The 24,394-nt window shown below is 40.6% G+C and overlaps 4 protein-coding genes across 4 annotated transcripts in view; 2 read left to right on the top strand and 2 right to left on the bottom strand.

Moving 5' to 3' along the window:
- Nucleotides 1-1,086: 1,086 nt before the first annotated feature.
- Nucleotides 1,087-5,135, bottom strand: LOC115222047 (regucalcin-like). The gene is made up of 5 exons (XM_036511275.1): nt 4,966-5,135; nt 3,993-4,176; nt 2,652-2,866; nt 2,402-2,545; nt 1,087-1,460 (listed from the first exon to the last, which is right to left on the bottom strand). Exons 3-5 carry the CDS (start codon nt 2,719-2,721, stop codon nt 1,252-1,254), a joined length of 423 nt encoding a protein of 140 aa, XP_036367168.1. The 5' UTR covers nt 2,722-2,866; nt 3,993-4,176; nt 4,966-5,135; the 3' UTR covers nt 1,087-1,251.
- A 2,822-nt stretch (nt 5,136-7,957) lies between these two features.
- Nucleotides 7,958-8,542, top strand: LOC115222046. Its single transcript, XM_029792151.1, has one exon. The coding sequence runs from the start codon at nt 7,958-7,960 to the stop codon at nt 8,540-8,542; it is 585 nt and encodes a 194-aa protein (XP_029648011.1).
- A 5,938-nt stretch (nt 8,543-14,480) lies between these two features.
- Nucleotides 14,481-23,312, bottom strand: LOC115222263 (RNA 3'-terminal phosphate cyclase-like protein). Its single transcript, XM_029792427.2, has 9 exons — nt 23,125-23,312; nt 22,523-22,594; nt 21,998-22,173; nt 21,202-21,276; nt 19,108-19,232; nt 17,705-17,830; nt 16,566-16,725; nt 15,546-15,649; nt 14,481-14,689 (listed from the first exon to the last, which is right to left on the bottom strand). Exons 1-9 carry the CDS (start codon nt 23,255-23,257, stop codon nt 14,521-14,523), a joined length of 1,140 nt encoding a protein of 379 aa, XP_029648287.1. The 5' UTR covers nt 23,258-23,312; the 3' UTR covers nt 14,481-14,520.
- A 480-nt stretch (nt 23,313-23,792) lies between these two features.
- LOC115222045 (N(6)-adenine-specific methyltransferase METTL4-like) overlaps nt 23,793-24,394 on the top strand; it is a 134,423-nt gene continuing 133,821 nt past the window's right edge. Inside the window, exon 1 of the mRNA XM_036511261.1 lies at nt 23,793-24,132. Coding sequence (XP_036367154.1) covers nt 23,914-24,132 — 219 coding nt within the window. The 5' untranslated portion in view covers nt 23,793-23,913. The remainder of the gene's footprint in view (nt 24,133-24,394) is intronic.

The following is a 24,394-nucleotide window of genomic DNA, read 5'->3' as shown; positions in this document are numbered from 1 at the left end:
TAAATGGCACCTGGGAAATCGTAGTTGTGGCTAAGTGTCATGTAAACTGCACCCATGCCGGTGGCACATAAAAAGTACCCACTACACTCTCAGAGTGGTTGGCATTAGGAAGGGCATCGAGCCATAGAGACCATGTCAAATCAGAATGGAACCTGGTGAAGCTCTCTGGCTTACCAGTCTTCAGTCAAACCGTCCAACCCATGCCAGCATGGAAAGTGGACGTTAAATGATGATGATGATGATTACTTTTGTATCATTCTATTAAGCATGGAACAAACTGCCGGCATCAGTTGTTAGTTGCCGGAGCACTGCATCCTTCAAAACTTCCATGCTTCCTGAGATTCGCCAACACTACACCTGATTTTCTCTCCTCCATACACACAAGCAAGCATCTATCTGACTCATGCACTGTTCACTTTCCAGACATTTGTACATTACTGCATGTGCTTTATACGCACTTTTGACAAGTTGTGGTGCACCTGAGCACTGTATACAATAATTTCATTATTATTATTATGATGATGATGGTGGTATGTACTTTATTTGTGAGTTAACAAGACGATGTTTGACAAATATATTTTGTGTGTGTTGGGTGTTTTGAGTGGTAGTAAAACGTACAGATTTACGGATTTAGTAGTAAGAAGAAATAAAGAGAGTGGGGAGAGGGAGGGAAAAATACAGAGAGATAACAAAACTAAATATGAACACTATCACAGGAGATAATAAAGGGAATGTCTAGACAGTCAGCCGATCTGCTAGAAATAGCAGCACAATCTCTCCCCAATCACACTTTTGTTTTTTAACTATTTTATGGCCTCAGAAATAAAATGGAAGCAATAATAATTCAGACAAAAATTTATTCTGAAAGCTTTCAATATAATGTAAGAGTGGAGAAGAAGAGCCTGAAAACAAAAGAATCCTTTTGTATAAGATGTTCCAATTAAGAAACCACAAGATTTGATTCAATAGGAAACGTGATTATTCCAGACACATAACCAGGAAACCAGAGGAGTTTATAATAATGGATTATCGTTAATTAACAAAAAAAACGTAAATTATTTTGGTAAAATAATAAGGCAATAAAAGTGAATATAGAATGTGTATAAGTTTTAATGCTTAATAGAATGATACAAAAGTATTTTGGATAACATGATTCCACGAGACTCCAAGAATACCCAATCACTATTTATTCATTCATTCATTTAGCTGGTGGGTTTGGTTCCATGAATCTAGAACATTCTGTAAAAAGAATCAGCCCTGGAAAGAAAATGCTGGCCTTCCTTTAGCTCCTGTTTCTGTGACCTTGAAGAGACTTCCAGCGAGGGGTTCGTTATTTTTAAACTCCTCATCGGTTAAACTGAGGTGACTTGATGTGACATACAGTTCATCGTAATTTGGTCCACCAAAGCAGCAGGAAGTCATCTCAGACACTGGAAACTTGATAGTCTGAAGAATTTTTCCTGAAAGAGTTCAGAAACAAATTTGTATTCACTTCACTTTGCAATGAAATGCAGCACAACACAACACATACACACACCCATTTCTTTATTTTCTCCGTCTCCATATCTTTGGGTTTAGGTTTGTCTGTAAATTCCTGAAAATGACACATTCCTTTCAGCATGCATTCTTTACAATGAGTGAAATGACAGTAGGATCCATCGAAGAACTTATTTAAACTATCACCTGAGGAAGTGTAGTTTACACCTTGGATGCGTGATAATGATTACACATCATCTCACTAATGTACGATGAGTGTAGAAATGTCTCGAAACAATTGTAGTGATATCATTTATCTACATTTTAATGTCCTCTATTGCATTTTTGTTCCATTTATATATATATGTGTGTGTGTGTATGTATATATACAGTGGCGTAGGTACATCTTTGTGCTCACCTTATAGTAGGTATGTATCTAAATTTTGTACGACTCTTACTTCATCTTTTATTCCCCCTCTCTCACATATCTTGGCCCCCTCTTTCTTTAACTCCCACTAATTCCCACTCGTTTATCTCCCCTGTACCTTTTCCTTTGATTTTTTTCTAATCCTCCAATCCCACTGTCCCCTACCCATCTTTCCTCCTTCCACATGATGTCATAGTTGGTCCTCCTGTCTTTAAGACTCCAGATTAAAGCCAAAAGGGTCATTGAATGTCTTTTATCACAGTGCCTAAAATTCAAGAGGTGCTTCTTCTACCTGGATTTAAATTTCCCTTCCATTGCTCATGTTGGATATCTGTTCAACCATTGCCTGGTTCATTGAAACCTGTGCTTCATAAACAACAGAGGACGTATCACACATCTGCCCCAGGGAACATTTAGATCCAGTAATTTTAAAAGTGACTTCACACACACATTCCTACGTATGCGTGTATCTATTGGTACAAACAACCAAAAACAAACCTGTTTCAGGATCAATTTGGAACACTCGGCTACTTTTGAATGCTGCTACCCAAAGCTTATCCATTACATCCGTGGTCATTCCATCTGGCATGCCATACTCTGACCATTCTTTATCAGTGAAGTCCACAACAACTTCTTCTCTTGCTGTTAAAAGAAAGAAAAACTTGATTTACTGTTTATCATTCCAATGTCAGTAAAAGAAGTTACAAATGAGAAGTGTCTAAAGTTTAGAGACAAAAATGTAACTTACATGCCTCTCCAGAATGGATGTCATAATCATAGGAAAATATTTTTCTGGGAATGGAATGTGTGTAGAACATGGTTCTATCATCTGTTGACCAAGTTATGCATTGGAAATATTGGTTTTTTCCTTGAAGGCAAATGGTTTTAGGCCTTTCTCAATTCGATACAAACATCCAGCTTCTTTTACAAAGTCAGAAGGAGTGTTAAAGCGTCCCATGGTCCCTGATAATAGATACAGTAATATAGAAGTATATTGTTTGTATATATATATAATATTAGGGAGTATAACTCCAAACTTACAGGGAAAAATTCAGTTTAGTATTAAATCAAATTTCACAATATAAATATATAAAATATAAATTAGAGATAATTTGCTTATTTATTTAACTATTATCATTAACCTGAAGATTGGCTATAATTTTAAATCGAATTTATTTCAATTAAATTTAAACTTAATTGTGACTTATTTAAACTTAAGCTTTGTGATTGAATTCGGCAGGCGGAAGTTACTGCCGTGTGTGTATACGTACGTGTAGGTGCTTGTGCCTCTCCGAAAGAGAGAGAGGGTAATTCGAATTTAATTGTAGCCATGAAATGTATGTAGTTTTTTTACTTATATATTGATCATTCATTTTTATACTTTTTGAGATCTAGTAATAAGTTATATGTTTTAAAAAAATTATATATTATTTGTTATTTATGTTTTGGTTTATATCTATCACTGTTTGAGTTGCCTAATAGTGGTTTTATCTGTAATTTATATTATATTATATATATATATATATGTGGTACCTTGGGCAAGTGTCTTCTACTATAGCCATGGCCCAACCAAAGTTTTGTGAGTGGATTTGGTAGACGGAAACTGAAAGAAACCTGTTGCATATATATATATGTATGTATGTACATGACAACCAATGCTGGTGCTTACGTCCCCGTAACTTGATGATTCGGCAAAAGAGACTGATAGATTAAGTACTAGGCTTACAAAGAATAAGTCCTGGGGTTGATTTGCTGAACTAAATGCGGTGCTCCAGCATGGCCACAGTCAAATGACACAAACAAATAAAAGAATATATATCTGAAAGAGAGAGAGAGAGAGAGAGAGAGAGAGAGAGAGAGAGAGAGAGAGAGAGAGATAGGGAGAGAGAGAGAGGGATAGTTAGATAGATAGAGGTGTGTGTGAGTGTCTATCTGTAAGTCAATCTCTTTATCCGTATGACAGAACAACTAACCCATGCCAACATGGAAAATGTACGGTAATGGATGATGAAGATGATGATGATGATGATCTATGTAGGTTTATGTTGCTACCAACAATTGAGAGAGTGAGTCAGTGACATCATCTTACCTGCCCAGTCTTCCTTTGCTGTCACACTTAGCATCGTTAAGATGGAGATCTAATTCATCAGGCTGGATCGTCAGGAAGGGTTCCAGTTTGCGACTGGCAAAATCCAAATGTAATATTCTGGCCTTATTTGATAGAAGGTAACCTCCACTCTGGCGAGGGATGATGAAACCAGCCAAACCACTGTCTGGGGAATAGAAAATATAAAGACTTCATAAGAGAGAGGGAGTGTGTGTGTGTGTTTGCGCTTGTGTGTGTGTCAGTATAAATATATATTGCTGATGTTATGAGAATTTTTGTAAATTTTCAAAAGAATGTGAAATACTTTTTGGGAACATCTCAAAGCACACTCATAAAGTTTTATGTGTGTGTAAAGGCAGGTAAATATCGAGTTGAATAACTCTTCTGGAGACAAAAATGGAAGGCATGTCTAGGACTCAAACCCTCATTACCTATAGACATGACAGGCATTCTACCACTGGATCAAAGCAATTCTTTGAATTTCTCTATCTCTCTACACACACACTGCACTTCCAGAACCTCATTTTCATAGGCCTTCTTCGGAACTGCATAATGCTAGTCATACCAATCTTTTGTCATCTATGGAAGGTTCTAAGTCCTGAGACTAGCTTACACCACTTCATCCCATGTCTTCCTGGATCTCTGTCTTCTGCAAACTCCAAACTCCATCCACACATTAAGCAATCAGAACTTCTTCATACAGCCATCCTCATACATATCACATGTCCACAACAGTGCAGCCTTCTCTCTTGCAAACTACAATTCTGCCCAAGTCTTTGCTCGACACATTTGCACTTTGCTGTTGATGCACAATGACATAAAGAGAACAAGAAGTACCCCACGATAAGTAAATAAGGGCCAAAAAAAGGGGTACCATCTGGAGAGAAGTGAACGAGAGGAAATGAGGTAGAGAGAAATATTGAATGAAACAAACCAAAAGATCCGAGTTACGTACCAGCGTGGATTTCCTCACATGTTCCATCCAGGGAATTCCATCTGTAGTAACCTGCAGTTACTATATCAATGAATAGAAGGGATTTGGAACTTTCTTCCCAGTGAGGACTCTCGCCTATTACTGGAAAAATATTTTTGGCAGCAACTGACACAGACATCCTGTTTTGAAGACGAAGACAAGAGCAGAAGTAGAAGGATGAGAAAGAGAGAGAGAAGAAAGAGTAAAGTTTTACCTTCGTTTTCTCCTTCATAATTAAAAGCAATTGTGAAATATTTACATTAACAGAAAAGACATTAACAATGAAGACAGTGAGCCGGGCGAAATGCTTTGTGGTATTTCGTCTGTCTTTATGTTCTGCCGGGCGAAATGCTTTGTTAGCATGCCGGGCGAAATGCTTTGTGGTATTTCGTTTGTCTTTATGTTCTGAGTTCAAATTCCGCCGTTTACCAGTTATCCTCTCGGGATCGATTAAATAAGTAGCAGTTACGCACTGGGGTCGATGTAATCAACTTAATCCGTTTGTCTGTCTTTGTTTGTCCCCTCTGTGTTTAGCCCCTTGTGGGTAGTAAAGAAATACGTATTTCGTCTGTCTTTATGTTCTGAGTTCAAATTCCGCCAAGGTCGACTTTGCCTTTCATCCTTTCGGGGTCGATTAAATAAGTACCAGTTATGCATTGGGGTCGATATAATCGACTTAATCCGTTTGTCTGTCCTTGTGTGTCCCCTCTGTGTTTAGCCCCTTGTGGGTAGTAAAGAAATAAGATTGGACAGAGTCATTGTCACCACCCGTCTCCTCCATCTCCATAACAGATATTCACAGGGATTCAACTGAGACTTTTTGACCTTTAACCCCCAAATCTGTTCTAATTAAGGAGACTTACCATGAGACATTCCAGTCGTGGCTATCCTGTTCTCCCCACTCTGATTCATCCACTCTCATTATCATAAGTTTACTTGCACTTTTCCTACCAGCATGGGCAGGAAGGCTGAATAGGGACCACATGAATATTTTTTATGTGCAGGTGAAGGAAGATTTTTCCCAAGGGGGTGGCGAGAGGACTTTGGTAGACAGAAACTGAAAGAAGCCCGTCGTGTATATGTATATATGTGTGTTTGTGTGTCTGCGTTTGTCACCCCAACATCGCTTGACAACCGATGCTGGTGTGTTTACGTCCCCGTAACCTAGCGGTTCGGCAAAAGAGACCGATAGAATAAGTACTTGGCTTACAAAGAATAAGTCCTGGGGTCGATTTGCTCGACTAAAGGCGGTGCTCCAGCATGGCCACAGTCAAATGACTGAAACAAGTAAAAGAGTAAATAATAATCTCCATTTTTTTTCCACATATTTTGCAAAAAAAAAAAAAATTCTGAAAAAAGTCAAAAATGAAGAAATTGGGGTAAGGGGAGGGGAGGAAATTGAAATTTTGAAATGCCGATTTTTGCCAATTTTTCTCTTTCAGATTTGTAATCTCCGTACCCGAAAACGGGGATTTCTGTAAATAAATAAATAAATAAATAAATAAATAAATAAATAAAGGTGGGGTACAAAAGGGAGTCGTTCCCTTCGGTCATGGTAAGGTTTAAATCACACACCTTTTTGCCTGAAACTACTTACATTTTTTTTTTTTTAACCGAAAGGGCTTCTCCTATAGTTTTTATGTGCGTAGTGATCCCAAAAATTCATCACGCGCAATGCCCACGAAATCGGTCTGGAGAGGGGAAGACGGGCGTGGGGTAAAAAACGTCAAAATGAAGAAATTCTAACTCGGTGTTACCTATTTTCGATGTCTGCCTATATTTCTGAATTTAATAGGATACATAATTGAATAAATATTCTTAAAAAAGTTACAGAATGGTGAGACCAAAAAAGAAAAAAAATACTCTCTCTCTTTACTCTTTTACTCGTTTCAGTCATTTGACTGCGGCCATGCTGGAGCACCGCCTTTAGTCGAGCAAATCGACCCTGGGACTTATTCTTTTGTAAGCCCAGTACTTCTTCTATCGGTCTCTTTTTGCCGAACCGCTAATTGACGGGGATGAAAATACTGATGAAAAGATTAAAATTTTTATTTGAAAACTTCAATAAAAACGTCAAAACAGAAAAATTACAGAGGAGGAGCGAAGTCAAATTACACTCCATAATTTTTTCAGTTAATGTTTAAAACTTGACCCAGAAACGAAAATCAGAAAAAAAATAGAGTAAAAAAAAATGTGTAGGAAACGAATATTAAAAATATTTAAAAAATGCGCGCAAAGCAACGGGAGGGTGGAGAGAGGACTTGAGAACATTCCCCAAATCCGAATTTATTCCTCATTATATTCCAAAATCACGTTCAACTTCCTACAGATACCCTAGCTTAGTACTACTACTACTACTACTACTACTACACAACGTGGTGTTTATTTCTACCCACTTTCAATAATTTTTAATGTTTTAGCTTCAATTTTGTTTCATATGGATACACATATTATACAATAGATAGATACATATATTATATATGTATATATATAATATATGTATCTATTTCTATAAAGATAGAAAGAGAGAGAGAGAGAGAGAGAGAGAGAGAGAGAAAGTAATAACGAATGAATGAGAATAACGACGGGAGGGTTAAAAAAGTGTAAAAATAATTGAAGATAAAATGATACAAAATTGAAGTCAAATCATTAAAAATTAATTAAAGTTATATGTAAGAAAAGCATTTATAAAAACGATGGAAAGTCCGCTTACCTTAGTCTATATATGTATACTACAAATTGTGCAGGAATTTACGAAGGAAATAATTTTCTGAAAAAAAATTTAACCAATTCCCTTTCAAAGTTCGCTGCATGCATGCGGGGTATACATTAAAATTTTCTCTGGGACACTTCCGGTTATTACAGGAAACCGAACTTGTACGGGTATTACCGTATGTGGTGTATTGTAAATTTCAGCTTTTCACTAGTATTCGTTTTGTCTTTTACGGCTGCTGAGGTGGACTTAGGTGTTTTAATGGAGGCAGTTGAACGCAGATCAATGATCAGGTTCTTATCTTTAAAAGGTTGCACACCAAAAGAGAGTTTTGATGAGCTGAAAGAAGTTTATGGTGACGACGTAGCATCATACGACGTAGTGAAGCACTGGTATCGCCAGTTCAAATGTGGTCGGACATCGGTGGAAACCATTCCTACTGCTGGACGACGGCATTCCGCCATTGATGACGACGCCGTCCATAAAGTGGAAGCCGCCATTTTGAAGGCTCGCTGTATAACTATTCGGCAAGTAGCCCCAGAAGTGAAGATAAGTGTAGGGTCCATGGAAAAAAATCATTCACGACCATTTGCACTTGCGGAAGCTGTCTGTACCATGGATTTTCCGGACGCTCGCACCTTTTCGGAAACAGAAAGGAGTCAATTGCCCCCAGGCTCTTTTGGCAATGTGCCAAGAAAACGAGGAAGATTTTTCGAAGGGATTATCACAGAGGATGAAACAGGGGCCCTCACTAGGGTCCTGAGACTAAAGTCTAGTCGAAGCAATGGAAGCATAACTCACCACCTCCTAAGAAGGCTCTTGTCCAACCCTCAGCAGGCAAGGTGATGTTCACAGTTTTTTGGGACCAACGCGGAGTAGTGATGATGGATTTTCTGGCAAAGGGCACCACAATTAATGGGGTATATCATGCTTCTCTGCTGCAGAAGTTGCAGGACACCATCAAAGCAGAGAAGCGTGGCATGCTGAGCAAAGGAGCCCGCCTCCTCCAAGACAGCACCCCAGTTCACAATGCACATGTTGCCCAAATGAAAGCACACTCCTGCGGCTTTGAATTCCTTCCTCATCTCCCTTACTCTCCTGACCCCACACCATTTAACTTCCAACTATAAAGTTTTTGTGAAGGAGAAGCGCTTTTCGTATGATGATAAACTTATTTCTGAGGTAAAGTCTTGGCCCCAGACGCAACCTACCGACTTCTGCAAGCAAGTTCCTCACGGTGTATAAATTGATGGGAGAAGTGTGTCACCATTGGTGGTGGCCATGTAGAAAAGGATTAATAAATCTGGCCAAACTCTGGAGATCCCGGCCCAAGCTTCACTTGAAGATTTAGAAAACCTCCCCGAGACCATACATATTGGGGGGGGGAGACAGTTTTGACGGTAAATGTAGAGGGAAGAAGACCCCGTTGCTACGAGTGCGGGAAGAAGGGGCATGTAAGGTCCAAATGCCCAACGAGTAAGGAAAAGAACAATGAAGAGGCGGCGCCCCAGCTGAGAAGGCTATTACCCAGAGGGCGACCGCCTCTACCAAGGAAAAAAAAAACGCCGGCACCCCCAGCCAAGGAGGCTGTTATGCAGAGGTCGTCGGCAAACACTAATACATCGGCGCCCCCAGCCAAGAAGGCCATTACAAGAGAGGCCGCCAAGGTAACCAGCAAAGAGGAGGAGACATCCTCCACCGCCAAGGAGGCGGCTACACAGAGGGTGTCTACCCCTTCTAATACAAAGAGGCGCCCCTAGCCAAGGAGGCTGAGAGGGCATCTGCGGAAAATGAAATAACCGTGACACCGTCGGAAGTAGAAATGGACTTCCAGACGGTGTCACGTAAACGCCGTCAAAAAATAGAGTCGCCATCGAAGACTAAGAGGTGACTCCCAAAACTAAAATAGTCAAAACTGTAGAGAATGCAGAGGAATTAACAGGCTCCCCTAAGAAGGGAAAAAGGAAAAGGAGTAAAGTCTTCGACGTCACTAGGAAATTCTCCAGACGTTAAAACCTCATCTAAATATTTATTTTGCGCTTTCTACTCAATTACCATAATTTCCTCCTTCTTTGGTTCTGGATCTGACATACAGAGGTAAGGCCTTCAGGCTGGTTGGCATTTACGCGCCTATCACAACAGCCAAACAGAATGAGTTCTACCAACTTCTGGAGATTTTCCTAGTGACGTCAAAGACTTTAGTTGTGTTAGGTGACTTTAATGCTATTCTTGATGCACGCCTGGATAGCGTTGGCTCGAACGATAGGAAATGTGACTCACACCTCGTCGATCAGCTGAAGCTATTTCGGCGGGCAGATCGATTCAGACTTGTTAATCCGAGCGTGCCAATGTGGACGTAGATTAATCACGACGGACCAATCAGGTCTTATATAGATAGGATAATAGTTAATACAAGAGATAGGTCTAATGTTAGTTGTCCACAGTTTACCTATGTACCTTACACGGATCACAAATTAGTGACGTGTAGGGTGTACATAGATAAGGTTCATAGACAGGGATCTGGCTATTGGAAGCTGAACAAGACACTATTGGCTTGCGAAGCTTTCCATAGCCAGATTAAGGTGTTAGTTAAGAGGACACTAACCGGCGCGGTGATCAACAACCGGTGGTGGAGTGCGCTCAAAAGAGCCTTTCGTATCGAGTCTGTTGGATTTAGCAAACAGTTAAGTCTAGAGCAGATTAGAGTAGAAAGGAAATTAGTTAAGGCATTAGAAGAGGTATTGGGAACGGGCTCAGCGTCACAAGTGTTGGCGGCGAGATCGGTCCTGGACCGATACCTCAATGCCAAGCACGAGGGATGCAGAGTCCGAGCTTGAATTCGTGCAATGGGCCGTGAAGGTATCAATGTTGCTGGATGGGCTCGCCCGGAAGAAACCCGACCTGGCATAGATGTTACAATTGGGTCTGTGGTAAATGTGCACGGACAGGAGATCCAAGGACAGGAAGAGATATGCGAGGCCTTTCACGTGCACTTCGCCGTGTTGTTCGGGAGGGACGGGACGGTGGACCATGGGGATGCCTTACAGCGTTTCCCGGCCGGCGGCCCGCGTCATTCGGCAGGCGATGCTGAGCGCTGTGAAGGACAGATCACAGCCAAGGAAGTCATAGAGGGGCTTTCCGAGTGCCCCGGGGACAAGTCTCCGGGACTGGATGGTCTACCTTACGAATTTTATAAAAGTATGCCAGACTTGTTCGGGAACGAACTGGCCAGTGTGTACATGAATTGGCAGCAGAATGGGAGAATTCCCAAACCTGTGAGCCGAGGAGTGGTGACACTGATCAGAAAACACCTGAGCAAGGGGGATAATATTGATAACTTCCGGCCCATAACTCTGCTAAACACAGAGTTAAAGATTTTGGCCAAGGTGTTGGCTAAGAGAGTGAGGATTGTCGTGGGCGGCCTGGTGGGAGAGGCACAGACATGTGCCATCCCAGGAAGGACGATACACGGCAACCTTCACCTCATTCGCTACACCATAGAGCGGGTAGGTAAAATTCCTGGCAAAGGTGGAGCACTGATGGATTTAGACCAGTCTAAGGCGTTCGATAGGGTGAACCACGAGTATCTGGTGGCGGTCGGATTGGGCCCGACCTTCCGGAGCTGGATCATCGCCATGTATAGCAACATCGAATCCGTAGTCCGGGCGAATGGTTTCTTTCGAACCCCTTTGCGATCGAGCGTTCGGTTCGCCAGGGCTGCTCTCTGTCCCCGCTACTGTAATGTGTTGGCTCTTGAGCTACTACTGCGGAGGCTGAGGGACACGGGGGTGGACCCATGTGATCTGTGTTACGGAAGAAGTGTGACAGCATATACGGATGACGTAACTATCACCGTGTTTGATGAAGGGTAGCTACCTCGGGTAGAAGACGCCATCAGAAGATACGAGACGGTAGCAGGAGCTAAGATTAACCAGGAAATCTTCCTAAAATGCATATAAAGTGACTATTTCAGCAGAAGAGTTTGACTGAGGGGGAGATAATTCATGAAAAATGTCTTCTAGTTACTTCCCCTAAAATGCTTGATAGCTTTGTGAGGACACAAGTTTTATGAAAGGAGAGGATATTGTCAATCTAATTGAGCCCAGTATTTCACTGGTACCTTATGATATCAACGCTGTAAGGTAAGAAAGGTGAAGCTGACTCGGGAGGGATGTGAACTCGGAACATAAAGAGCTGTAACTAAACACAACAAGGCATTTTCTCCAATACTTCAATAATTTTGCCAAACCAATCTCAGATGCCAGTGGAGCCAAGAAGTTAAAAGGTTTGCTTTGGAATCACGAGGTCCAGTGTTCAATTTCACTGTGCAACATTTTGGTCGACTGTTTTTTTACTACTTCAGATTGACCCACGCCTTGGGTAGATGGAAACTGTAGAGAAGCCTATCAAATGGATGGTGTTTGTATTTCATGTAGTACAGCCTAGTCATACACTGAGCCATACTGATTCTACCTGAGCATTACATTGAAACTACATGTGTCTGTGGAGTACTCAGCCACTTCAATCACAATTTTTCGTGTTGATTGTACAACTGCAATATTTATCTTTGAAGCTGACAGAATCCATCAGTCATCATCATCATCACTGGATGCTCTTCCTGTCACCCACACTTACCTATTTCCAAATAAGGTAATATTTCTCTTAAGTCCTTCAAACAAGAACAACTCAACGGTCAGACATGTTTTGAGGCAACATTGCAAACATGTGACACTGTTTTTTTGTATGAAATGGTAGCATTATTTCCAGTCTGTCCTTCAACTCCAAAACTCACTCCCTTTTCTCTCTCTTTCTTTTTTTGTAATCCTTTCTGACCTTAACTCTTCAACATTTAAACCAGCCACATCTAACCTAAACATCCTATTTGTTTTAATTTTTTTATGCTGAAACCAACCAGATCCAGCCTCTCACACCTACCCTACAATGCCATTATAAAAATAAACAGTCACATTATCAAAATCTCAAAACTTAGAGATAATACACGATTAATTCAAAACAATAATTAAAGGATTACATTTGGTAAAGGAATCTGAATGCTAAAAAGTTAAGCATTGTTTACTCTTTCTCACCATTTCTCTCGCCTCAATGAATGCAGAGTGGTCAGTCTGCAGGTAAGTTAATCACTCGTTCCCCTCTTCTACTCCACCCAGCCGTTGCCATTGGTTACTGCAGCTCTCTACACCCGACTGCTAATCTGTTGCCATTGGTTACTGCAGGCCATCACCAAACAAGCAGCCTCTTGTTGCATCTCTTCACTCGATCAGTAAATTCTCGTTTCCATTATTTAACTTTATGAAGGTGCGTGGCCCAGTGGTTTGGGTGTTGCACTGATGATTGCAAGATCAGGGTTTCAATTCCTGAAATGGGCAGTACATTGTTTTCTTGAGCTAAACACTTCATTTCACATTACTCCAGTCCACTCAGCTGTATGACATTCTGTCCAGCAGAGAAGGTCAAAATCTCAGTCCCTTGTGCACCACAGAAACTGAGAAACCAGTTCTGAGTCCTAAGGTTCAACTCCATCCCACAGCCACCACCTCCCTGTTGGTTACTGCAATTATAAAGACGACTCAGTCTCTCTCTCTGCACTTACAGGTTATTGGCAAGAAATCAATTAAGAAGAACAACAAAAAGAATGATGCATCGTCAAGTGTGGAAACTAACCCTGAAGCATCAGGTGACCCAACGGTAGGGCAAGTCATTCAGTCTGCCCATACCATGTTGACCTGCAACTGTGCACTGTCCCCAACAGAAGCTAAATGTATTAAAATTACAAATATTGACGAATTTAAGGAGACTCTCACTAAATTACCAAACCATAAAATTCAAACCTTAAATTATTAGCTTTGCTTTTTTTTCCCCCCACCTCCAAACCTTTGAATTAAATTTCCAAGATATTTATTTAAATTCGAAAACATCCACCCATACCAATAAAATTTTGTAAAATAATAAAGAAAAACAGCCCCCATCATTATTTCCTGTGATTATGATGATGAAACATTTCAGAAAATAAATGGAAATTATCTGAATTAAAATTTCTTATTTTTAAAGAAATATTGATTCGATTGTTATAGAGGCATGGGCATGGGGTGGAGTGTCTGCCTCAGGCACCACCTTTGGGTCTGCTGTAGGCTTTGTGTGTTTTTGTTGTATTAGAGAGTGGAAAATGGAAGGGTTGCACACACTCTAGCTATGCCAGTGGTTTCAGCCAGATCGAATACAAGAGCCGCCTATTCCCAAGTACAAACTATTCAGATGCCCTCAACCGATTCAGTCACCATCGAGAACGAACCAACCACCCAAATGTCCTCTACTGATCGTGTCACCTTCAAGTACTAACTGCTCAGACAATCTCTACTGAACCAACCCACCACCTTCAAGTGACAACCATCCGAAGCCCTCAACTGACTGTGCCACTCTCAATGACAAATCACCAAGGGGCTCTGCACTAACCCTGTCCCGTCCAAGAATTTGGACCTGGAGATCTCCATTTCCAGCGACTTTAAGGGCCACCTCCCAGTGGTGTCGGGCATCAATGAAGAGCCCTCGACTACAACAAGACAACCAAAGTTTTTTTTGTTTTTTTCCAAGGTCTGGGGTCTCTCACCCCTAAGCCCTAGACCATCACCTAATCACCCTTACCCGTCTTGTTGCTTAACAACAACAGCACCAACCCTGCCACCTTCAAGTCCTACCCATCCAAGTGTCTTCTACCCAGGTGCCCTGATCTAATCCCGCTGTCCTCAAATAACAACAAAACACTGTGGATAGTTTTTTTCATGGTTTAATTTATAAAAATATGCTTTCTATAAAATAGGTTTGCTAACATTTGTGTAAGTGACCCCAACACAGGTCAATAAGAGCCTTTTGTCACCTGTCTTTAATTCTTCTTCATCGTAACTGTCTTCCTCTTTTGCTTCTTCCACTTTAAACAAGACTTTGAAGAAATCTCTGATTAATCTCATCACGCCGATCCTTGAGGAAAAAAATAAAAATAAAAAAATGTTGAAATATTTTTGGTTGGAATAAACGGAAGAGACAAGAGGAAGCATGTCTATGGTGTATATCTCCTTTAGTTGTTTCAGTCAACAGACTGTGGCCATGCTGGAGCACCATGTACTCAGTACTAACTTAGCCAAGGTGCCATGCAGTAGCACTTTGGATGCCTTCACTCATAGCCCAGGCTGATCAAAGTGGAAGAGATAGATGGAAACTGAAAGAAGCCTGTCACATGTGAACGTCGATGAATGCACTATTATCTCCTGTCTTAACATTGTGTGGTGGTTGTAAACGAGTATCCCTGTCATACAAGCAGTGTCCTTTATTCCAGCAAGGAGCAAGGACATCGATCATGATAAATGCAACAGAAGCAGTGTTTCATCAAAATCTGTTTCTGTTGCATTCAATGATAAATAATGGGGTGTCTGTAAACAGCTGGCAGTATTGTGAGAATATGAAACTAGCCAAAGAATATGCCACAAAACGGATTAACATGCTTAATGTAGTTGGAGCAAAGATAATTTTGGTATCAACTGACATAGCAGGGTTAATGACAAGAAAACATATTTAGTGTTAATGACAATGGTTACTAAGTAAAGCAAGAGAGACAACTCTGAAATTTAAATAGAGATGTAGTCTAGAATGGGTTCGATTTTTGGTAGCTATGGTAATAACATTATATGTTCCTGTATCATTAGGCCTCATTAGCAAAGTCTAGACTAAAATGTACTTACAGATTTTAGAATGTCTATGAGTGGAGATATTGTTTTTGTAGCAATTAGAAAACGGAATAATAGATGTTAAGAAAAAAAGAAAAAATTTCCATCATTACGTGTATGGAGTGAGTTGTCCAATTTGAAGTTTTGACACATCCTGAGAGCCAAGAACCATAAATAATGCCGCCATACTTTGGTTAAGAGAATCTACACAGCCACCCTGCAAAGGAAAAAGTTTTAAAAAAGAAATTGCTAGAGTTTTGTTTACATCAAATTGTTTTTATTCTTGATACAAGTACTTGGTGACCAAGTCTAAGCTGGTGCCATGTAAAAGAACACTAGTTATGGTGCCGAGTGAAAGCACTGGCGATGGTGCCATGTATAAATCATCTTGACCACTCTGCAAAGTGGTCGACATTAGAAAGGGCATTGAGCCATAGAAACCAAGCCGAGATGGATGGTGGAACCTGATGCAGTTCCTGGTCTTGCCAGTTCCTCTATAGCCATCTAACCCATACAGGTATGGAAAATGGATGTTAAATGATGAGGATGGTGATGATGGAAAACAGAGTAAGATATCCTTTAATTATTTATGCAATGTCCCCAATTACACCAAATCGCTCAACCAGGAAATTAATAAATGTCATTACTGTCACTAAGCACTGAACTCTGAAGTAAAAAGTGGAGGGGGGGGGGGCTTAATGAGCTGAGCTGATTAGGGAGCCCAGTCTACTTGACTGAATGTAGGTACCACTGTGGTGCAGTTCATAGTTTTGTTTGCCACCATTCCGGCTAGCGGTGAGGGGCATAGTTCGCAAATGATAGGCAGTGGCAACACTATGAAATTAACGAGTGTTTTGTTATCTTTCAGTTCACAGTTCTTTATATTGTCTTTATAGGTAAAGTTTAGTCTGGCATCCTCTCCAGGGGAAAGTGTGTTTCTCCTTTACACAATGCTTCAGAAACTAATGTAATGGGAATCAGGGAGACATTCAACAAAACAATATTAAAGGGACACCATAGAAAAAAGAGTGACCCAAGTAAGCTTTGAACTCAGGACCGCTGATCAGCAGTCTCAATGACCAGAATGAAAGCCCTCACATCCCCCAGGATCAATAAATTCAGGCTCTACTTACCCGATATATTTCTTCCAATAATAAATAAGCTGCTTTTTTGCCGACATCTTCAGCAACAGATGGTCCCTTGTCTGATCCTTTAGGGTTTGAAATAGCCTCAGCAGCTAGGAAGGTCCCTTTTGTTGTCTCTGCTACAAGGGTCAAACCAAATCCAGGTGATCTGAAGGGAGAAAGACAAACATTTAATAACTAGGGAGAGAGGAAAGTCAACAACATAGTCATGACCATCACATCAGAAGACTTGCCAATGTCATGGATGCTGATTCTTCCATCCAACAAAGATGAAACTATATGTATCTATTATTATTATTATTAAAGTGGCAAGCTGGCAGAATCGTTAGCATGCTGGGCGAAATGCTTAGCAATATTTCACCTGTTTAAATTCCACCGAGGTCGACTTTGCCTTTCATCGTTTCAGGGTCGATAAAATAAGTACCAGTTAACTACTGGGGTTGATGTAATCAACCCCCCCTCCCCAAACTTGCTGCCCTTGTGGCAAAATTTGAAATCATTATTATTATTATTATTCTTAGAGCAGCAGTAAGCTAACAGGGACTTAGGTATTGAGTCCTGTAATTAGTATGTTGGGTAAAATGCTTAGTGGTATGTTTTGCAGTTCCTTTATGAAGTGAGTTCAAATCTTACAGACATCAAGTTTGCCTTTCATCCGTCTGCAGATCAATAAAATAAAGTACCAGTCACATACTGGGGTTGATGTATTAACTCCGAACCCCCAACCACTAAAAAATTGCTGGCCTTGTGATAAATTAGGAAACTATTCTCGTTATTATAAGATCTACCTCAAATTTGTGATCTTGTGTCAATGTTAGAAATCTTTGTTTCCAGGTTCAATCCCACCTCAGTGTAGAATGTATGACATAACATAGGGACCCCTGGCTACAGGACAAGGGCTAAATGCTCTCAGTGGCACAAGCAGCCGGATATTGCTTGAATCATGTTTTATCAGCTTAGCAATGTACAACATTGGATAAAGTGAACTCAGAGCATTGAAGCTCAGTGAAATAAAGGTTGGTCACAGTTGGAATGTCTTTGATTCTTTGATCGACAGAGCTGTTTCGTGGAGGCTGACCTGGGGTTAAACAACAAGACCAACTCTGAATAATCAAAATTCAACTTACTTTCCGCATTCTTTCCCCTTGCAGTGATCGGAATGGATGTAAATGTCACGGATGAACTCTGAAAGGACGTCTTTGGCAGATTCCATTAATCTGTTGAGTGTCCCTGGAGACACTTTGGCGCACCAACTGGCCAATGTTAAGGACGATTACCATAATGAAGGAAACAAACTTAAGTCAGTGATTGATCTTTTTCTTTTTCCATATCTTTTACTTGTTTCTGTCGTTAGACTGTGGCCATACTGGGACACCATTTTGAAGAATTTTAGTCAAACCAATTGACCTCAGTAATTATTTTTTTAAAGCCTGATAGTTATTCTCCCATTTTCTTTTGCAAAACCACTAAGTTATGGGGATGTAAACACACCAACACCAGCTACCCCCTCCTATACAACAAGCTACTTCCAGTTTCTCTCCACCAAAATCCACTCACAAGGCTTTGGTTGGCCAAAGACAAGGTATTTGCCAGTCCCCAGTCAAACCATCCAATTGATATTCTTAATCAAAAAATGTCTTGAGTAAATTATATTATATCATAACATAATAATAATAATATGAATAGCCCCTGTGCTGGTGGCACGTAAAAAGCACCCACTACATTCTTGGAGTGGTTGGCATTAGGAAGGGCATCCAGCTGTAGAAACACTGCCAGATCAGACTGGAGCCTGGTGCGGCCTTTTGGCTTGCTAGTCCCCAGTCAGACCATTCAACTTGTGCTAGCATGAAAAATGGACGTTAAACAATGATGAAGATGATGAATGTAGCTCCCGAGAAACAGTAAAAGTAATTACTCGAGCAACAATGGGTATTACTGCTGGTGTGTGTGTGTATATATATATCTGCTGTGCTTGAGGAGTCAAGTACATCAACATCAAAAAATCAAATGGAAATTGTAGTTGTGATACCTGTGCAGGTGGCACGTAAAAAGCACCAACCAAACGTGGCCGTTGCCAGCCTCCCCAGGCACCTGTGCTGGTGGCATGTAAAAAGCACCCACAACACTCTTGGAGTGGTTGGCATTAGGAAGGGCATCCAGCTGTAGAAACACTGCCAGATCAGACTGGAGCCTGATGCAGCCTCCTGGTTTCCCAGACCCCGGTTGAACTGTCCAACCCATGCTAGCATGAAAAACAAACGTTAAACGATGATGATGATATATATATGAGGTAGGCTTGGTTTAGCAGCAGAATGACCAGAATCCTGATGTAACTCAGAGTAGTGGAAACAGGAATCTTTCTGTTATAATAATGTATTAAAGAATGTTCTACACTTAGGTATTGAGTTCTGTAATTTATCACTTCTCAGTGAATCAACAGATATATATATATATATACACACACACACATATGTATTGAACTAGAACACGTATTCTTGAAAGCAACTGATCCATCTAAGTGAAAGGATACGCAATTCCACGAATCTTCTTCACCCTTCCAGGGTCTGTGTATTGGATTGGTCGTAACTTTTGTCGACAAGGACAGGAAAACACTGCTTCACCCCCTCCGTCAGGAGCCGGGCCACGACGAGTTATCTACAAAAAAGAATAGAATTAAACAAATATAAGCATTATCTAGAGGTAGTGGGGGTGTGGTTAGGAAGCTCACTTCAAGATCAAGAGGTTTTGTGTTCAATCCCACAGGGTGGCAACATGGACAAGTGGCTTTTGTTATTGACCAATACTTTGGGAGTAGAATTTGGTAGAGAGAGACAGAAGGAAAGATACATATGAGTACGGAGATGTGGTGTTTGTGGGAGTGGTAGTTGTGGAAGGCTGTGAGTTCCATTTGCCATCAGGAAAAGCTATTCTGAAAAGAAGACTCATGGAGAAATAGTAAAACAGTGATATATATATGTCTGTGTGCGTGTGTGTGTGTGTATGCATATACTCTTTTATTCTTTTACTTGTTTGAGTCATTTGACTGTGGCCATGCTGGAGCACCATCTATAATTGAGCAAATTGACCCCAAGATTTATTCTTTGTAAGCCTAGTACTCATTCTATCGGTCTCCTTTGCTGAACTGCCAAGCCACGGGGACGCAAACACACCAGCAGTGACGACAATCAATAATAATAAATCTTTTCTACTTTAGGCAGAAGACCTGGAATTTGGGGGAGGGAGGACTAGTCGATTTCATTGACCCCAGCGTTCCACTGGTACTTATTTAATTGACCCCAAAAAGATGAAAGGTAAAGTCAACCACAGTGGAATTTGTACTCAGACTATAATCATGGGTGAAATACCCCTAAGCATTTCATCCAGCATGCTAACAATTCTGCCAGCTCACTGCCTTCAAAGAATTTTTCCAACAGTCTGACCATTGTGCCAGCTTACTGTTGTTTTAACAACAACAACAATCCCATTATTTACATTTGGTGGATATTTGTCCTCATCTTTTTTGTTGTTAACACAACATTTCGTCTGATATACCCTCTAGCCTTCAACAGGTGTCTTGGGGAAATTTCAAACCTGGGTTCTCATTCCTAAGGTATTTTTCAATGTTATTATTATTTCACAGGCATATGGTGTAGTGGTTAAGAGTGTGGGCTACTAACCCCAAGATTCCGAGTTTGATTCCAGGCAGTGACCAGAAAAATAATAATAACATTGAAAAAATACCTTAGGAATGAGAACCCAGGTTCGAAATTTCCCTAAGACACCTGATGAAGGCTGGAGGGTATATCAGCTGAAACGTTGTGTTAACAACAAACAAGATGAGGACAAATATCCATCAAATGTAAATAATTCCTCATCTCTTAAATATAGAACTGGAATAATAATCCCCTGGAGGTATGGAATGAATAGAAGTGAAAGGTGGGGCAGGGACACTGGGGATTTGGGTGGGTTAGGGTTGTAGAAGTGTATGGGAGAGTGAGAGACGGAGAACGGGTGAGGTGGGGAGGGGAAATAAATGAGGAGTAAGTGTTGAGGGGTTGATGTAGGAAATAGTGGATGGGAGTGGGTGTGTGTGCAGAGCAGTAGAATAGTAATATTGATAGAGTAGACAGAAGAAGGATGAGAGAACGAGTGAGGACAAGTGATTGGATGATAGGATCCAAAAGAGTAGGAGGGGGAATGGCAGACATAGTGCATGAGGTGGGGTGGTTGAGGAGAGATAACCTGGTGGAACGATCATTGTAAGATAGGGATGAAAGGGAAAGATTGAAGATGAAGGATGGAGATTGACGTAAAACGGGAAAATTTAGTGGTATCAAGGAAAATCTGCAGTTAGAAAGGTAAGTGGTGAGGCTGTCTTGAGAAGGAAATCGGGCGAGAGACCCAGTTCTGTATAAATTCACAGACAGACAATGCTTTGAGAACTTGGCACTGATTAGGCAGGTCTTCTCAAGAACCACACAGCATTAGCCTTCTCAGTCCCTTGTCATCAGCCCCAGGAGGCTCAAGGTCCTAACATCAGCCCTCACCACATTATATCAGGTCTCCTTGGGTTTCCTTTCCTCATAAAATACAAGAAAATCTAAATAAAAGTCTGCAAACTTACTTTTAGTTCAAGATCCTCGTCTGTACCTAAGAATCTTTTTAGCACCGGTAAACTGGAGAACTTCATGTGATCGACCTGGAACAGTAATTAGACCATCGTTAGTCAAATAGTAATCAATCAAACAGTAATGGAATGAGATGCCAATGTAATTAATGTAAAAAGGAAAGAACTTAAAACTACGACCCACAGCAGGAAGGATCGTTCATCATCATCATCATCTGAATAAGTTTGAGGAAGACAAGCGAGACAATTCCTCAGAATGTTCTTTCTTTCAGTCATTTGACTGCGGTCATGCTGGAGCACTGCTGTTAGTCGAACAAGTCAACCCCAGGACTTATTCTATTGGTCTCTTTTGCTGAACCGCTAAATTATGGGAACGTAAACACACCAACATCGGTTGTCAAGCGATAGTCGGGGGACAAACTGTCCCTTCATCTGCTAATTTATTCTGTTACAGATACAACTGTATATTTGTCCGATCCAGATGATTTGTGGCCCAGTTTTGACCAGACACCTCACTCCATGTCACTGTCCATTAAGAGAATAGTTCTCGCTTTCTTCTCTTGTAAGTTGACCACCGGACATAGAGGAGGGGGTGTCAACAGCTGGTCTAACACAAGACAGCAGCAATCAGAACTGGAATGGTCAAGGATAGCCAAGTGAATAAGTGACCAGCATCCACACCAACCTGAGTGGGTAGGGGTGTGGTGTGCTAAACATCATGGCTGCCAACCCTTGTCTTCCTGAAACTAATTAATTAAAAAAGAAAATTAAATGAAAGAAAGAGTGAACTTACAGAGGCATCATCTAAATTGTGGGTGACTCCCCGTAACACGACTTTGAGGGGTTTCTTTGCGAAGGGAGCCAAACAAAAGAGGGGTTCAATATAATAGCTAACGGCTCGGCCTATGCTGCATTCGTGATCGAAGCTTCCTCCAGAGAGCATACCCGGGTGGAAGAGAATGGTCGTTCCTGCAGAAACACAAATCACAAAAGTCATTAACTTCTACTGGTTTAATATCAGTAACAGTTTATTAATGTGTTATAATATGTTTAATAGTTTTTGTTAATTATAATTAAAAGTATGGTAATTATGATTAAATATTAACCGCAATGAAAAGATTGTTAATTATGAAAAAAGGTTGACCTGGGGCCAAACAATAACATTATTTACATAATAAATATACAATTACTTAAGATATTAATTAGTAACACAATACTAATTGCAGACAGACAACACATTAAGAATTACACTCCTGCAACACATAATATACTAAGATGCTAATTAGACACACAAAGTTATTAATTTAAAGAAGCTTACCTGTCTCGTTAATGACAACTTTAGAACCATTTGACAATTTCTCCAGTAAAGAGATGAAAGAGAGTTCAAATTCTGGAAGAGAAGAAATGAACATATAACAACATGGGGCATAACAACGTGTGTGGGTGGGTGTGTGTGTACGCTTTTTGTTTGTTTGTTTGTAGGTTAATAAGGCTACCATTGGTTTCATATTGAGAGAAATCTCTCAACAATTATCAAGCCTTCAGCATAGAATGTGTATATATTGTTTTAGTCATTAGACTGTGGCCATGCTGGAGCACCGCTTTTAGTCAAGCAAATCGATTTATTCTTTGTAAGCTTAGTACTTATTCTATCGATCTCTTTTGTCGAACCGTGTGACGTAAACACACCAGCATCGGTTGTCAAGCGATGCTAGGGGGGAGAAACACAGACACACAAACATACATATATATACACGAAGGGTTTCTTTCAGCTTCCGTCTACCAAATCCACTCACAAGTCTTTCTATATATATATAAACACCCTTGTAATATGCGTGTCTACCTAAGGTGCGTGTATACGTAACATTTGTATACGCCTGTGTGTGCGTGTATATATATATATATATATATATATGTTACCTTGTAATCCCGGATTATCGTCCCGACTTCGTATGTTTGTTATCCTCACCGATTTCCCACTCAATATCGACAAAACCAATCTCGGCCGAAAGAAATTGCATCCTTCGTATTCCAACAACTTCTTTTCAGACATTTTCCTCTCAGGCACGTGTTGTTCAAACGGTGTCAACACAGAAACGGTGTCACCCGTAATCAAACCACTCTTTGAAATTGTTCCCGATTCCTCTATCTCTCCTTATACCGTTTCCCTTCCTTTAATAAATTCTTCTATTAAATGCAGTTGTTGTTTAACCCCGAGATCACTTCTGATCGAGCTTCCTTGTGTGATCTGAGTAAGATTTCTAAGCTAATTTATTTAATAATTTCAGATAATTATAAAAAGCATAAACACTTCATAAGCGGTACCACGATGTAGACTGATGTAAAAAAAAATATTTATTTTGTGTTTTATTTACTTTGCTTGGTAGTCGTTGTAGGATCGACTAGTCATGACTAGCTAGCACGGATGCGCGAGCATGCGAGTACGCGCACCGGGATCACTGTTCTCAAGTAGTACCAATAATTTTTTTAAACAAAGTAAATAAAACACAAAGGATCGACTAGTCGCGATTACGTAGCGCGGATGCGCGCACCGGGACCACTCTTCTTAAACAGTACCTTATTTATTATTGGTTTGATTCTTAAAGATTAAAATTAATCCCCATGTGTTAAACCCGACCGCGGAGAGTATAAACAAACATTGTACTCTCCGCAAAGTGGCAAGCACTGGCTCAGAGAAAATTCCGGGCGATGAGTATAATCTGCCGAAACGAGCAAGGCTGGGTGGTTTGCCATTCTAAAGCTGTCCAAGATGTATATAGACGTTGTAGAGAAGAACCACCCGGTTCTAGTACCCGGTCTTACAGATGGAAAACAGATATGTTTAAGATTCATTCACCGTTTCTTATGGATACACAATTCCTCAAATTACGATCCGATCCAGGTGAATATCGACCGCAGATTAAGAAGGTATTTAGATATACATGTGTGTGGCAGCATGCGAAACTTCCCCGAATCGTTTATATATACATGTGTGTGGCAGACACGTTAGCACGCCGGGCGAAATGCTTAGCGGTATTTCGTCTGCCGTTACGTTCTGAGTTCAAATTCCGCCGAGGTCGACTTTGCCTTTTATCCTTTCGGGGTCGATTAAATAAGTACCAGTTACACACTGGGGTGGATGTAATCGACTTAATCCGTTTGTCTGTCCTTGTTTGTCCCATAATTTATA

This window comes from Octopus sinensis, linkage group LG19, assembly GCF_006345805.1.
Source record: "Octopus sinensis linkage group LG19, ASM634580v1, whole genome shotgun sequence".
Taxonomy (NCBI): Eukaryota; Metazoa; Mollusca; class Cephalopoda; order Octopoda; family Octopodidae; genus Octopus; species Octopus sinensis.
The sequence above is the reverse complement of the archived record's forward strand: the minus strand, read 5'-3'. Positions and strand labels throughout refer to the sequence as shown.